Source organism: Myotis myotis, unplaced genomic scaffold, assembly GCF_014108235.1.
Source record: "Myotis myotis isolate mMyoMyo1 unplaced genomic scaffold, mMyoMyo1.p scaffold_m19_p_17, whole genome shotgun sequence".
Classification (NCBI taxonomy): domain Eukaryota; kingdom Metazoa; phylum Chordata; class Mammalia; order Chiroptera; family Vespertilionidae; genus Myotis; species Myotis myotis.
This window is the reverse complement of record NW_023416321.1, coordinates 32,663,161-32,679,255: the sequence shown is the minus strand read 5'-3', so window position 1 is coordinate 32,679,255 and position 16,095 is coordinate 32,663,161. Positions and strand designations below refer to the sequence as shown.

Below are 16,095 nucleotides of genomic sequence, written 5' to 3'. Positions count from 1 at the left end.
GGGGATGAGGAGAAAATATGCAGAAACACTTAACAAAAGTGTGTTTGTCACTGCATAGACTGGTACGTTTGGGTTATATGCTTGAATGTTGTTTGACATTGGGAATACTTGTGGTTGTGCTGGTAAGTGACTTCCAAGGACACAGAAGGAAATCTGGGGTTTTATAGAAACTTGTTTCTAAAAATTTGCAGCCATTTAAGTATGATTTATATAAAGCACACTAGTTAATTCATTTTTTAAATGACATTTATTGTGGATTTCAGCAGCTAACATTTGTAAGCAGTGTCTGAGCAGAACATAAAGCTCATTCTAGATTGCTTAGCAAGGTTGTCTCATGCTTGAGGAATTCTCTTGGAGCTTTTAATCCACTACTGTTGGATACGGCGGATTGATTGAATCTGGGAAGTCTGGGCATGAGAACCCCACTCTCTCCAATGTTTATAGTCTCCTCCATGATGGTCACATTCCAAGATATACTGATAGCCATGGTACCCAGGATACTGGTAGCAAACCCAGCTAGAAAATCCAGAAGCACATAGGCCTATTAAAACCTAATTAGGAACTGGTCAATACTTCAAAACAGCCTCTTTCCTCAACACAATTGGTATGGAATACTTTTAGGCCTAGAAAATGTTAGGAGCCATTTGTAAGTAATGGCTATACTTAATTAAAAATTAACCTTGATCATGAAAAAAGGTATGGGTAGTCAACAAATTATTCCATAGACTCTAGGGGAGTCTCAGGGAAAGAAAAGCTGACCTGAAGTTGGTACCAAGATTTTGAGGTTCAAAATTATAAGTAACTAGACTGTTACAGCCATATCAATATGATGCCAATATATGAAATTTGATAAGACACAATCACTGCTATGTTAATAGTCTCACGATTTACAGCTGTGAGAGTTACTTTGGAATGTGCTCCAACACTCTTTTTGCACTTACGCCCCACATTGTATCTTCATGGAACCAACTTCGTTGTTGAACCAACCCATGGCTTGCAAAGAGGGGTAGTCATCACAGATCTCCCATTGGCGTCCAATAAAGTTTTCTTTCTCAAAGATGGTAATTTTGGACTCCTTATGATTCTGTAATCCAAAATTTTTTTAAAGTTTAGTACTAGTGTTATGGCTATCTTAATTTTGTAGTTGCCATGTTTTTCAAAATCATAAAACTCCTGGTTTACACAAAGAAGTACATGATCATTGAGGTCAAAATATTTCAAGTAGTTTTTTATAAGAAAAAATTTACCCATAATCCTGTTTAATCCAGTTTAATACCATCTAGTCTAATAGACAAACATGGTAATTGACTGTACCTTCGCTACGCCTCCCATGGGCTAATCAGCGTGATATGCAAATTAACCAACAAAGATGGCTAATTTGCATAATCTAGGCAGATCCCGCTGCGCCGCCGCGCCTGGAGCTGGTGGCAGCTCAATCCCCAGCTGCTGCCTGCCCCAGTGCAGGATTCAGGCCTGCAGTGTCTTGGGTGGGGTAGGCGGGGCGGGGCGGGCGGCAGCACAATCTGAGCAGCTGCCCGTCCCATCGCAGGCTCCGGGCCTGCCATCTGCGACTGGGGAAGACGGGGCAGACACTGCGGGATTGGGCGTGCCATCTGCCACCAGAGGTGCGGGCCTAAGCCAGCAGGTGGTTATCTCCCGAGGGGTCCCAGACTGTGAGAGGGCACAGGTTGGGCTGAGGGACCCCCTCCCCTGCCAGTGCACAAATTTTTGTGCACAGGGCTTCTAGTCTATAATAAAAGCGTAATATGCTAATTAGACCAGACAGCTGAACAGCCTTCTGGATGTCCTTTAGGACAACCTTCCAGACGAAGCCAGGGCTGCGAGGGCTGAGCCCTTTGCACAAATTTTGTGCACCGGGCCTCCAGTAACATTTGAAATGTATAAATAACCGGTACTATACTTTGAAACAACAAAAGACTAATGAAAATATAACAGCAGGGAAAAAAACACTTGCAACACACAGCCAACCAAGGGATTAATATTCATTAATGTGGAAAAAGATCCCACAAATTAATAAGGAAAGTAAACATGTGTGCGTGGTGTTGGAAATAATCCAGAAGTCCAGTAGGGGATGTGAACACTACACAAGCATTTCTTAATGCAAAGACTAACCTGTATGAAGTACGAAAACAGCCAAAATTAGCTCTGGTGATAGAATTTGGGGAGGAGCAATTGATTAGAAAGGGACACCGGGAGCTTTATGAGGTGATCGAATTGTTTTATATTTGAGTAGGGTATTGGTTTCTTGGGTGTACATATTTTTTAAAATGCATCAGAGTATACACAGGAAAAATGCAGAGTTAAAATGAGATGCAAACATCCAGATAAGGTAGTATATTTTAGATCTATAACTTTAGGTTACCTTCTTTACTACTTGAATTTCAGTAGGATTTTAAACTAAGGTGAGATCATTAATTAAAATCATGAGAAAAAAAATCACATGATATAGACAAATAATTGGAAAGGTTGTAGCTCAGTCTCACTCTTCCCAATATAAGGATCATTTTCAACAAACTGTTGAAGATTATCCTGCGTCTACTTGAATTCCCAAAGACTGGGAAGTATCCTAGTCTGATGCAGAATTGAATAATGCTTAGTATTAAAAACCAGAAGGTTATGAATCAAAGATAAAAGACTGGAAAATTTATCTGTTTCTTCAGTTATCCCACTTATTGAAAGGTCACGTTAGTACTTCCCTTTTTCTGGGTAAAATGTTATACAGATTGAATTTTAACTGGCTAAGGATTTACTTTTTTACTATAAGGCTCTCACTAGTACCCCATTGCACTTGTTGAAGATCTGGGCTCTTGAGTATCCACTTCCTGCCACCTATAAATACTAAGGCATTTACTTTTAGCTTAATGAAAGTACTATCTAGTAAATAAAAATCAAATGGCAAACTTAGAACAGAGAGACCAGTGGTTTTTCTTCTCTCTTTTACTTTTCTCTTTCTTCCTGCCACATTTCAGCATAACTGATGAGAAGTAACATGTGTGTCAGTCCATGTGCACCCTCTCTTGCCCCATTCCCCACAGGCACAGAAGTAAAAATTTCAGAGACTCACAGCTGAACAGATGGGGCGGAAGGACATGAGGCGCTCAATGTGGTAGGCATTGCTCCCACTCCAGGCATCCCAGCGAGGGTATTCTCCTCTCTCCAGGATAAACTGTTGCCCACAGAAGCTGGTATGCTCATAACCAATCCAGCTGCCAAAGACAATTAGTGGCATTTGCTCCTGGTTTTCAGAGTCTACGTGGCCTCAGGGAGAAGGCATTTTTGTTTTAGATGTTAATAGTGGAGTAAAATATCAAGCCAATTCTAACAAAGCCATACAAAAGAATACATTTACCACACGAGGTGGGAAATGAGCTGGCAGCCGCATTAAGCAGGTTTATAAATGTAGCATTTATTTTGGGATTATCCACTGAAAGGATCTACTTCACTCGTCTGAGTAATGTGTATTAGCAAAGTCAGTCTAAAGTTATATTTCCTTTTTTTCCTAGTTACCTTATTCTCTACTTGGAGCTCCAGGTTCAGGATAAAGTGACTGACTATTGCTTTGGCTCCAGCCAAACCTATTAGCTTCTTCCTAAGGAAGCAAAGGGTTGGACAGGCAACTGATGGATTACAGTCTCTTGTTTCCTTGTCACTTTGTGGGTTCTTTCTCCTGCTGTTGCATACCCATACCTTATTAAAAGACCCCTCAGATCATATTTTCACAACCAGGTTCCAGTTACTGACAATATCTTAAAGTATTATTCCTTTTAAGAAGTTAAAAAGCTCAATTTTGGTGGTGAGCAACTGCCTAGGCCAAATGAGAGTCCTTTCCTTATGTGTTTTCAAACTGATAATAAAGGCCTCGACTATCTTGCCAAGCGTCAGAAGACAAAACAAGAGAAGGTCTTCCTCACCGAAGAGATTAACCATCAACCAGAAACTCCTGGACGACTAAATATGAACCAACATGACTCTCAAGTGCTGTGGTTGAGTTCCTTTTTACACAGAGAAATTAGTGATGTCTGCTCTCTCTCTGGGACATACAGGAGGGGAGTTGGTTGTAAAGAGGCTGCAGCTTGGCTGTTTTTTCTCTATTTTCTGCAGGCAAAAAAAACTCAAGGGTCCTGGGCTGTTGTGAAGGGAATCCTAGGTAGCAGCCTATGGGGTCCAGAAGCATAGATCTGATTACTGTCACTGCCCCAACCCATTATATATATTTCTTTCTCTCTTCCTCCCTCCCTCCCTCCCGTCCTTCCTTCCTTCTTTCCTTCCTCCCTCCCTCCCTCCCTCCCTTCCTTCCTTCCTTCCTTCCTTCCTTCCTTCCTTCCTTCCTTCCTTCCTTCCTTCCTTCCTTCCTTCCTCTTAATCCTCACCCGAAGATATTTTTCCATTGATTTTTAGAGAGAGTAGAAGGAAGGGGGGGGGAGAGAGAGAGAAACATTGATGTGAGAGTGACACATCGATGGTTGCCTTTGGCATGCACTCCCGACCAGGATGGAGCCTGAACCCAGGTATGTGCTCTTGACTGGAACAAATCCTCCCTTTAGTCCCTAGGCCAACGCTCTATCAACTGAGCCAAACCGGCTAGGTCTATATATTTCTTTAATACCTCACAAATCTAGTACCAAGCCACTAAAAACCTCATGTACCTTCTAGCTTTGAGTTACTAAATTACATGTGTAGAGTCTGGGGAACATTTTTCTTCCCCAATTCCCACCTGTATGGCCCCAAGTCTTAGGGGACTGGCAATAAGGAGCCTGAGGTTCTGCTGAGGTCCATACTCACGAGCCACATTCCACCTTGAGAGATCGGACATTATCAAAACTGCGCTCAGAGACATTTGGGCAGGAGCTAGTGAATTCCATCCTCCTCCCCTGGAAGTTCTCCTGGTCATAGATGGTTATCTGAAATGAGATTGAATGGGAAAGAGAGCTAGAATGTGGTACATCAGGAAAAACAGAGTCCTGGTCAACAGTGTAGCTTATGTGTGACCCTGTGTTTTCCATCACTAGCCATAGTCCAGGATGCCTGATGAGGTCTCTTCCAGTGTAGACAGGATAGGAAGGGGTTTGAATTAATGCCACTAGTTGGTGGTGTTCACATGCCCAGGATAAGGATAAGGTGTGGGGGATTGGTTTATGATAGGAACTAGAGGCCTGGTGCACGATAATTCGTGCACTTGGGGTGGTCCCTCAGCCCAGCCTCTGCCCTCTCCCAGTCTGGGAGCACTTGGGGAATGTCTGACTGATGGCTTAAGCCAGCAATCGGACATCCTTAGCACTGCCTGCTGCGGAGGCGGGAGAGGCTCCCGCCACGGCTGCTGTGCTTGCCAGTCGTGAACCCGGCTTCTAGCTGAGCGGTGCTCCCCTGTGGGAGTGCACTGACCACCGGGGGCAGCTCCTGCGTTGAGTGTCTGCCCCCTGGAGGTCAGTGCGCATCATAGCGACCAGTAGTTCCACCGGTTGGTCAATTTGCATATTAGCCTTTTATTATATAGGATGGTCTGTTAGGAACAATAACTGGCCCAGGAGACAGACCAAGGACTCAAGGACTCTTATTCACTATGCTTCCTGCATAAATATGGCCCAGGGGCCAGGATTCTGGGAGGCCCAGGGGCTCCCTGTGGATTATTACTTAGGTTCTCCAGCCAAACGCGCTATAGAAACCTAAGGTATAAAGAAAGAGTTGTAATGCCTTGAATGAGAATTCTTAAACCTGGCTAGAGGACAACGAGCTCCCAAAGCTGTGAACTGGCCTTCAAGTTGATCCAATGAAGAGGGTAGAGGGTCAGATTGAGGATCAGCCACTTCAGGTAATAGTCACAACCAAGTTCAGGATGAGAGTCAGAAGACCTGGGTCCTATTACTTATTTTTATTATTTTTTTATTTTTATTTTTTAATATATTTTTATTGATTTTTTACAGAGAGGAAGGCAGAGGGATAGAGAGTCAGAAACATCGATGAGAGAGAAACATCGACCAGCTGCCTCCTGCACACCTCCCACTGGGGATGTGCCCGCAACCAAGGCACATGCCCCTGACCGGAATCGAACCTGGGACCCTTCAGTCCGCAGGCCGACGCTCTATCCACCGAGCCAAACCGGTTTTGGCATATTACTTATTTTTAATCCAGTGGCAAATCTCTCTCTTCTGGGCTCTCAGTTTCTCCAGGGCATAATCTACTCTGGGCTGCTCAACTTTAAGATGATTTTAGCAGCACAGAGAGGAGTTGAACTAGAAAACTAGGTATTATCTCCCACCCATCATGGGCTTCCACCATCATCCTTCTGCCCAAATGGGACAGCCTAAACGATCCTTCCTGAAAAAGCATCTGGACCTTGGTTGGACCTTCCCTATGAACTTTTCCATGTGATGGGGGAGGGCTTACCTTCCATGGCCCCACAGACCCTGGCATGGGGTTGGTTTGAGCCATTTTGGTGGTTGGAAGGGTTCCTGGAAGACAGAACACACACCAATGACATGGCGTCTGGGATGGAGATGAGGTGATGGAGCAGAGCGGGGAGTGAAGGAGGCTTGAAGTCCAGCAGAAAGACTTCGGTTGGGATTCTGGCTCTGCCTCTCACTAGTTGAGTCTGTTGTCTTCCATCAGTAAAGCTTCTATGGCAGAGTTATTGTAAGGATTAGAAGCAATAGTGCAGGTAAAGCATGGCACAGGCATCGTGACCTCTTGATGACTGTAGCTCTCGTTCACGTGCCAGCCTCCAGGTACCCCCTACAGGTGGCAGCATTGCCTCAGTCTCACACCCTAATGGAAACTCCTTGGCAACCATCTAGTCCAGATCCCTCATATTACCAGTGTGTGGTCTCATCCTCACCTAGCTCTTCACAGCCCTCCAACTGACTGACTGGCTGTACATGGCCATGCTCCCATTCCCCTCCTACTTCTCTGTCTCTCAACCTGCCCAGCTCCTCAGAGAGACTTCGCTGCTCTCCCCAGCCTGCAGCGGCTTGCTTCTTTCTTCCCTGATTTCTAGCGCTCATCACAGTACTGATCTGTGCTCCTATTGAATATGTCCTGGTGAACATCTCAATGGAGGGCCTGGGTCTCCTGAGTGCAAGTTGCAGCACCAAGCAGAGTCCATATTGGGGCACTGGGAGGTTGTGGGTGTGGGGGCACGGGTGCCGTTGAAAAAAACTTATTGAAGGAAAGTGAGGAAGAAAAGAGGACAATAATAGCTAACGCCTAATAATGGCTCACTCTGTGCCAGACCCTGTCCTAAATGCTCTGCATGCTTGAATACATGCAATCTTCACAGCCAGCCTGTGAGGTAAGTACTATCATTGTCCCCATTTTGCAGATGAGGATACTGAGTCTCATAGAGATTAGGTAGACAGAAAAGATGGTAGGAAGAATAAAGAAGGGAAGGATAAGGAGGGAGAAGAAGGGGAGGGAGGGAGGGAAGGAAGAAGGAAGACAGGCAGCTGTGCCATTCATGGCCCTTCCCTCTGTCTAGTACTGGGCCCAGGGGCTGATGCATGTCAATTTTGTGGTATATCTTTCCAGTCTGAACTTCTGAATAAGCATTTCCAAGCTCCTGCCCCCTCTACTTTCTCCCTATGCCCTAGGAGCCTGTCATTTATTGCAGCCCCATGCCTCCTCCCGGCTGTGATGGCAAGGGTCGTGATTATTGTCTTCTTAGTGACTCCTTTTGGGGTGGCAAGAGACGGCTGCCTCCCTGCCGAGTTCCCCACTCTTCTCCAGCCATCCTAGGGGGCTCTGACCAGGCGGCATGAAAATGAGGTCCCCTCCTGGGCATGTGTCTGCAGGAGAAAGGAAGGAAGGGCCCGAGCGTCCCTCAGGACTTTACTCACCCAGCTCTCGACGCACAGTCTGGGTCTCCGTGTGGTGCCACTTTCTCTGGGGCCCTGCCCTTTATAGCCCTGAAGGCTGGCAGCCTCTGCCCTGTCAGCACTCTTCTTTCCCTCTGCGTAGTTCTCCCTGATCCCCAGAGCTTTGGTGGCTCAGCCTGCTGGGCAGACATCCCTCAGGCCTTTGTTAAAACAAGGGAAACAGAAATGCAGAGAGGCCCCACTGCTGTGGGTGAGGCTGGCGGCAGTGGCTGCTGTGGTCGTGATCGCAAAGCAGCTGGGAGGTGAGTGCTTGGCCCTGTCCTTCTCCAGACTCCTCGCGCCACCCCAGGCCCTTCCTAAGACCCCTGTCCTATCCAACACATCAAACCTCACCTCACTTCCCAGATAGGAAATACAGTTTTTGTCTTTGTGGTTAAAAAATGTGAGGGATTATTTTAATTCTGAACTTTATTAAGAAAAAAATGGTTCACTCTGTTCTTGGGAATCTTTTTTGTATACTATATACCTATACATAAATATGTAAGAGTTAAATTCAATTACGGTTGACTAGTAGACATGCCTCTCTGTAGCTATTTTATTAAACATTCATTTTAGTTTTGCAATCTTCTTTGAAAAATTTGGAGCCTACACATCTTTTTAGTGTGTTTTTATAAATATATTGTATTGACTTTTTTACAGAGAGGAAGGGAGGGATAGAGAGTTAGAAACATCGATCAGCTGCCTCCTGCACACCCCCTACTGGGGATGTGCCCGCAACCAAGGTACATGTCCTTGACCGGAATTGAACCTGGGACCCTTCAGTCCGCAGGCCGATGCTCTATCCACTGAGCCAAACCAGTTAGGGCTATCTTTTTAGATTTTTAATATACTGCTTTCGGCCCTTGGCAGTCTCACAGGACCAAGATACTATAGTAAGTACTCTAATGGGTAAAAAGATTTTGCTCAGGAAGGTCAGAACAATTGAGGAGGGTAGTGTAGGGGATTCATGGGCTTCCCCAGGAGCCCTGAAGGGGAGGATGTATTGTTTAAGCACCTCAGCTACTGTGAGAAGTAGGGGTGAGGTGTAGTGGAGCCCAGCAGATGTAGGTTCAAATCCCAGCTTCTGTCTGGGTGACTTTGGGCAAGTCACTCAGCCTCTCTCAACTCCAAAAAAGAAGATACATTGTTGGTTTATTATTACTTATTATCCTACCTTCTTTCTGGTGACAGATACCTTAGAAAACCTGATTGGAGAGAAGAAACCTTTCCCAGTGAAGTTCTCCTAATCCCTCTGCCAACTCTTCGGCCTGTGACTCAAGGTTCATCAGAGTCCCCTGTTCTCAGAACCAAAACTCAGGGGGCAAGTTCTGGTATGTACACAAGTATTTGTAGATTTGGGCAGAATATTCCAAATGGACAGGCCTGATGCTAAGCCCGATGCACTGCGCCAGGATGTTTTTGCTGCTAAATAAGTTGGTGATGTCGGGATCAATGGCCGGCAAGGGACAGAGTCGCATTGGGGATGATCTCTGGCCGGCTGGTGGCTGTGCAGGACTTAAGGTGTCTGGGTCCATGGCTGGTGGTTCTTCCTCACTTTTTCTTCTCTTCCTCCACAGAATTAGGGTCTTCGAGAAACACTTATTTGCTCATTCATTCATTCATCCCCTAAACCCTGGACTGGCTTGGGCACTCCCGCAATGTGCTCTCATGGAACTCTGTACTTCTCCAGTTATTGCATTGATCACGCTGTAGAAATTACTTAAGAAACTAGAAATATTGGGCTCCAAGGAGGGGAACTGAGGCACTTGGGGCTCCGGTATAGAACAGAACTTTTCACTATATATCTTTCTGTACTTTTTGAGTTTTGAACAATGTGAACATATTTTCTAGCAAAATGATTAAAGGTATTCTTGAAAATAAAGAAACTGATTGATCAGTTCTCTGCTTCTTTCACGAGACTGCAAGCAGGGGCTTCATCTGTCTCGTTCATCAGTACATCTGCAGCTCTGGGCAGGACTCCTAGCTCAATTAAACCTTACCTGAGGATATGTTTTTATTAATTTTAGAGGGAGAGGAAGGAAAGAAGGGAGGGAGAGAGAGAGAGATGAGAGAGAAACATCGATCGGTTGCCTCCTGTATGTGCCCCGATAGGGGATTGAACCTGCAACCTAAGTATGTGCCCTGAGTAGGAATTGAATCTGCCTTGGTGCACAGGATGACACTCCAATCAACTGAGACATCCAACCTGGACAATAAATATGTCTTGAATAAATTAATCCTATGATGGGGTTTGTGACTCTATAGGCACAGAGGTAACCATGATATAGTTCTTATTTACCCTGGCCACACTGACTTTTTAAAAATATATATATTTTTTTATTTAGTTCAGAAAGGAAGGGGGAGATAGAGAGATAGAAACATCAATGGCTGCCTCCTGCATGCCCCACACTGGGGATCGAGCCCACAACCTGGGCATGTGCCCTGACTAGGAATTGAACCCTGACCTCCTGGTTCATAGGTCAATGCCGAATCACTGAGCCACTGTGGCTGGGCCCTGGCCACACCGACTTGCTTGTGTTGTGTTTGTGCTTCATATACTCTCAGTATTTTATTTTATTATTTTTAAAAATATTTTATTGATTTTTTTACCGAGAGGAAGGGAGAGGGACAGAGAGTTAGAAACATCGATGAGAGAGACATGGATCAGCTGCCTCCCGCACACCTCCCACGGGGGATGTGCCCGCAACCCAGGTACATGCCCCTGACTGGAATCAAACCTGGGACCCTTCAGTCCACAGGCCGACGCTCCATCCACTGAGCCAAACCGGCCAGGGCTGCTCTCAGTATTTGAATGGGGGAGCTTTATACCCTACTGAAGAGTTAGTACAGTGAAGACTGTTTGACCAACAGAACAGTGGAGCTTTTTAATGTTTGATTGGAAAGACCAAACGCACACGCACAAAACCATTGTGTGTGTGTCGGGGGGAGGGGAGGCGGGCTGGGGTTACTGTGCAGACGATTTGCCAATATCCCTCAAATATTCCCTGAGTCATATACAGTCCCAGCCTGTCTTCTCTCCACTTTCCTCAATTACCTTAAATCCGTGGAGGTTGGGAAAGGATTACCAGATCTCCCGCGCTAACCATGATGTTTTTCAAATATTCCCTCAATGTGGTTTTTAACCAAGTTCTAGAGGATTCCCCCGCTGACATTGCCTGGAACTGTTGCTTCACCTGCTCATGTTGGTTACCTCCGGCCCCACCACTGTCTCTTCCAGGAAAGTCAGGACACAGCCACCCCAGGAGTGGGAAGGAAGGGAGCCACCACCTTGTAATCCTGTCTCCCAAGCTGGGTTTGGCTCTCTCCTGTTTATCCATAATAACAATAACTACAGTTCACTGAGCCTTTACTATGAACCGGATGGTGCCTCTTTAATCTTCACAACAACTCCAAAAAGTAGATCATTATAACACCCATTTTACGGATGAGTTAACTGAGGTTCTGAGGGGCCAAGTTCTGGGCCAGGAAACCCAGCAGGGACTTGAATGCATGTCTATGTGACTCAAAGCCCATATTCTTTCCTCTGGGCAGCCCTGTCCCTCTGACACAAAGTAGGATAATAATACCTACCTGACCCACTGACATCAGATGAAGGGAGATAAAGGTACTTAGGGCAGCATTAGGTACTCAGGCAGAGCTCAGTAAAGGGTAACTACAGTAGTAATTGTCCAGATCAGATATCATCTTCCAGATTTTCACAGACACACGTGGGAGCAAGCAGCAAAAACTTTAGAAAAATGATCAGATTAAAAAGTGTTTTACCGAACCGGTTTGGCTCAGTGGATAGAGCATCGGCCTGCGGACTCAAGGGTCCCAGGTTCGATTCTGGTCAGGGGCATGTACCTTGGTTGCGGGCACATCCTCACTGGGGACGTGCAGGAGGCGGCTGATCGATGTTTCTCTCTCATCGATGTTTCTAGCTCTCTATCCCTCTCCCTTCTTCTCTGTAAAAAATCAATAAAGTGTATTTAAAAAAAAAAAGTGTTTTCTTTGAATTTGGAAAAGACCACGTTCGTTCAGTTGTTCTTTGTTCCCAATATTTTTCTTTATTAAGTTTTAGCCGTGCATTCTGTCAGTCTAATTTTCCAAAGCGCATGGGGACGTGGATTTTGAACCCCGTTCTCAGTGCACACACTCATTGCACAAGCAGGTGGGGCAACTGGGTGTCCAGTGGGATGGACTGTTAGACTTGGAGGTGAATGAGATGACTTTTCAAATGGAACATGGTGGGTTTGAACCTTGGGCTCCTCCACACTAGGGTTGCATGGTGGAGACGCAGAATTTTATGGATGGATGGAATGCCCCGGCCTCGCCTCTGGGCCCAGGGAGCCTCACAGGATGAGGCTCAGTGTGGGAGGGTGAGGTCATGGGGCCAGGACAGCCGCTGGACTCAGCACTTTGTGGCAAGAGCATAATGAGGCTGACCAGGCGGCTGAGCAGCACTTCTGTTGTTTGGGGATAAGCAGGATGGGTACAAAGCAAAGGGCCTTGTCAGCATTCAGCCACCCCTACCTCCCCCAGGGCGGGCTGCTTCCGGGGGACCTTTATTGCCCTGCCCCTTGCTGCCCTTTTAAACAAGCAAGAGAACCAGGGTTACGGCTCCTGACAAGGCACAAGCACTGGGAGAGAACTTGGGAGGCATCTTGAGTCTCTAGTCATCCATTTCTCTGCCTCCAGGCACAAACGGTGCCCACCTGCATGGGGTGCTGTTGTGCTGAGGGACCAGCCTCCCTAGCCTGCTTCCTCTGTACGTAACTGGTGAGGGCATTTCAACGCAATTCAATCTGATTTCCTTTCTTTTTAAAATATGTTTTATTGATTTCAGAGAGAGGAAGGTAGAGGGGGAGAGAGATAGCAACATCAATGATGAGGGAGAATCACTGATCTGCTGCCTCCTGCATGCCCTCCACTAGGGATTGAGCCGGAAACCCAGGCTTGTGCCCTGACCAGGAATTGAACTGGTTCATGGGTGGACACTCAACCACTGAGCCACACCTATACCCTCCTCCACCTCCCCCCACTTTTTTTTTTTTTAACTGAATTTCTTGATATTGCATTTCCTCCCAATTGGATCTCTTAGAAAAATAGGGATGAGGATGGAACTTACCCTACGGGGTGATGATGTTCAGCTCACTCTCTCCACTACAGAGGAGCAGCCCAACTCCGTCTCATTTAGAATGACCAGATCTAGCAAATGAAAATTAAATTTGAGCACTCAGTTAAATCTGAATTCCGGATAAGCAATGAATAATTTGTAGTGTAAATGGGTTCCATTTACACTACAAAATATTCTTCTTCTTCTTTCCTTTTTTCATCACCATTTATCGCTCCTATACCCTCCTCCGCCTCCACCCACCTTTTTTTTTTTTTTTAATAGAAAATAATCCTTATAGTAAAGAATTATTTGGCATTCCTTGTTTTACCTGCCAACGTAGTCTCCTCCCACCTTTGTCTAGAGTATTCTGTGCTGCCCCTCTGCCAATCTGCTTCTCTTCTGTCCTCTGGAGATGACGGTGTAAAAAGCAACCATCCTCAGAAAGCCTTCCCTGGCACACCCAGGCTCACTAGCCACCCCGCAACATCCTGTAACAAAGTGGAGAATAGAATCAATACATTTCTAAGTGTTTTCCCAAATCTTATTTAATCTGCCCCAAACCTATAAGATATGCTTAATGAACCTTATTGTACAGACTCGGGCAGCTTATGTTACTTACCCAAGGTCACACAGCTAGAAAGTAGCAGAGCCAGATGCCAAACTCACTTTTCTTTGGTACCAAAATCTGTCTTCTTTACTGTGCTGTTTAGAGGAGACCCTTACCCTTCACTTGTATGAGCAAGCATAACTCCCAGGAGCAGCTGTGAATGCAACGTTGTTTTCACCTCCTCTGCCCTCTTGTTTCTTCAGTGGGGCTAGTTTCTCTCCCTTGCCCTGGATGTAAACGTGGGCAGTCCCATGATTGTCTTCTGCCCACTTTTAGGGCATAAAAGTGGATGAGTGGATGGTTACTTTAAATCACAAAAAGACGCTCTCAGTGTTCAATTCGAATGTTCAGGGCACTGAGTGTTCAGTAACCAAAACTTTCTTTCCCAATGAAAGGTAAGTCCTCTCCTTGCGACCCCAGATGGGACCTGCTTTAGGCAGAAAGCCTGCACCCTGGGGAAGTGGACTCTTTTCTTTCTCCTGCTTCGTCGGTGGTTTCTGATCCTTCCAGGGTTGGAGGGGATGGGAGAGGAAGGAGAGCAGAACACTTCTTACTTGATGGTCCCTTGGTGAAATGGCTTCGCACTGTGACTGGCAACTCTTCAAAACTGCTTGTCTCGTGGGCACTTTCTGGTTCTCAGGGGGGTCCCACCCGCAGTAACCTGGGCCCAGGTCTGCGTCTTCACTATGGCTGCCGCTCCTTCTGCAGCCCAGAGGCACCTGGTGATCTACTTCTAGCTTCACTCTGCTGAGGACCCATCCACCCTCCGGAGTTCCCGTGGACTGAATCCACTCCAGCCCCACGCCAGCTCTCTGAGGCATGGCCCGCCTGTGGTCCTTTGGAAACTCTCACATGTACTTGGCCACAGCAAACTCTGGTGTGTGGCTGGTTCTTACTCAGCCTCCTCTGTTTTGCCTCATCCCTCAGCGGTTGCCCAACCCAACTTCTGCCCTTTCGAATTCTAACAGCTGGGGACACACAGCAATCTCTCCAAGTGGGCCCCTTGGAGCCTTCTCCTCTGCCTTGAGGTGAGGCCCTTTCTCTCCTTTCCCTGAAGGGCGGGGCGTTCACAGCACAGCTTTCTCCAAAAGTTCTCTTCATAGCCCTGTCTCTAATCTCTCCGACTCCTTATATTCTTGGGGTAAGAAGGGAGGGTTAAGGGCCAGCACATCAGTTCTCAAACCCCTCCTTTGAGATTTCTGCATAGTGGCCTGGCGCATGACTCGCGTTGGTTTCTGATACCTACCACTTTAAGGTCTCAGCCACAATTACATGCTCACATCCTATTACATACGTGTATTACTTCACTGCTGCCTTCATGGTGCTCACCCACCCATATACCCTTTCCTCCCAGCAGGAGACCTTATATCCTGTTTCATCAGGCATGGATTTCCACAACTTCCTGCCCCTGGAACCTACAGTACCTGCAACACTATCTGTTTCCACACCACCCTCACCTCCTCACCTCGTCTCAGATGTCCACCACTTCCTGTCCTGGGTAACATGTGCTTCCACCTTCCCAGGACTTCATAGCCAATTAGCTCCCTCTTAAAGAAGTAACCCCCATATTTTATTACAAAAGTATATATAACTTATGAGGAACTCGTGTTCATAAAATATGTATCATAAATATTTTTTACAAACCCAGCAGCCCTGCTACCTAGAGGTTACCGTGTTCAATTCTTTGAGCTCTGTTTTCTGGTTTTCATTGATTTTAGACATTATGTACTGATTTCCTATCTTGGCAGATAGGATTCTAGCTCTTTCCCTCCCCGCCTCCTGTAGGTATATTACAACTTTTGCTTAAACCCATACTGAACCTGTTTCTGTGGCTTTGTAAATATTGTTGACTACTAGACATCATAACATTTCCTTTCTTGAACCCCATTTTGCTTTTCCTGGAGTTAAAAATTGCCTCTTTTTTTCCCCCATTGGTTCCGTTTTCCAGCACCTTCATTAAATACCTCTTAAGACGGTATTCTACATGCTCATACCTATCACATCATCTACTGGCTCCGTCTTTCCCGCTGCAGACTGCCCTCAGGAAGCCTGTTCTGCTCCAGGCTGAAGAACTCTCTCTATGCGGCTGCATAGGTGTTTCCCAGAAACTTCTCTTGCTGACATTCTAGGAATGCCCTTCGCTGTGTTCAGAGTTGACTCTGTCTTTCTCTTTCATAGTTTTGGTAAAGCACATTCTGTAATAGTATCCTGGAAATTACACATGGAAGTACATTTTTTAAGGTCAAAATGTCTAAAAATGTATTTTTGTGCAGTCACATTTGATGGAAGGTTTGGCTGGGTATAGAGTACCAGTTCCCTGGGAATTAGGAAGGCATTTCTCCTTGGTGCAATGTTGCTGTTGAGAAGTGCAATGCCATTTGGATTCCTGGTCCTTTGTATGAGACACTTTTTTCTTTCTAGAAGTTTTTTGAAATCTTAAAAAAGATTTTTTTTTTATTGATTTTTTTACAATAGGAAGGGAGAGGAAGGGAGAGGGATGGAGA

At 45.9% G+C, this 16,095-nt stretch overlaps 1 protein-coding gene across 1 annotated transcript; it reads right to left on the bottom strand.

Moving 5' to 3' along the window:
• Positions 1-332: 332 nt before the first annotated feature.
• On the bottom strand, positions 333-6,808 carry CRYBA1 (crystallin beta A1). The gene is made up of 6 exons (XM_036339719.1): positions 6,748-6,808; positions 6,406-6,470; positions 4,804-4,922; positions 3,086-3,227; positions 942-1,084; positions 333-516 (listed from the first exon to the last, which is right to left on the bottom strand). The coding sequence occupies exons 1-6, from the start codon at positions 6,806-6,808 to the stop codon at positions 369-371; spliced, it is 678 nt and encodes a 225-aa protein (XP_036195612.1). The 3' UTR covers positions 333-368.
• Positions 6,809-16,095: the final 9,287 nt, after the last annotated feature.

Coding starts and splice junctions, on each gene's coding strand:
- CRYBA1 (XM_036339719.1), bottom strand. CDS start 6,808: ATGGTTGCCAAGGAGTTTCCATTAGGGTGTGAGACTGAGGCAATGCTG. Junction 4,923..6,405: donor GGTCTGTGGGGCCATGGAAG/GTAAGCCCTCCC, acceptor ATCTCATTTCAG/ATAACCATCTATGACCAGGA. Junction 1,085..3,085: donor TCCGCCCCATCTGTTCAGCT/GTGAGTCTCTGA, acceptor TTTGGATTACAG/AATCATAAGGAGTCCAAAAT.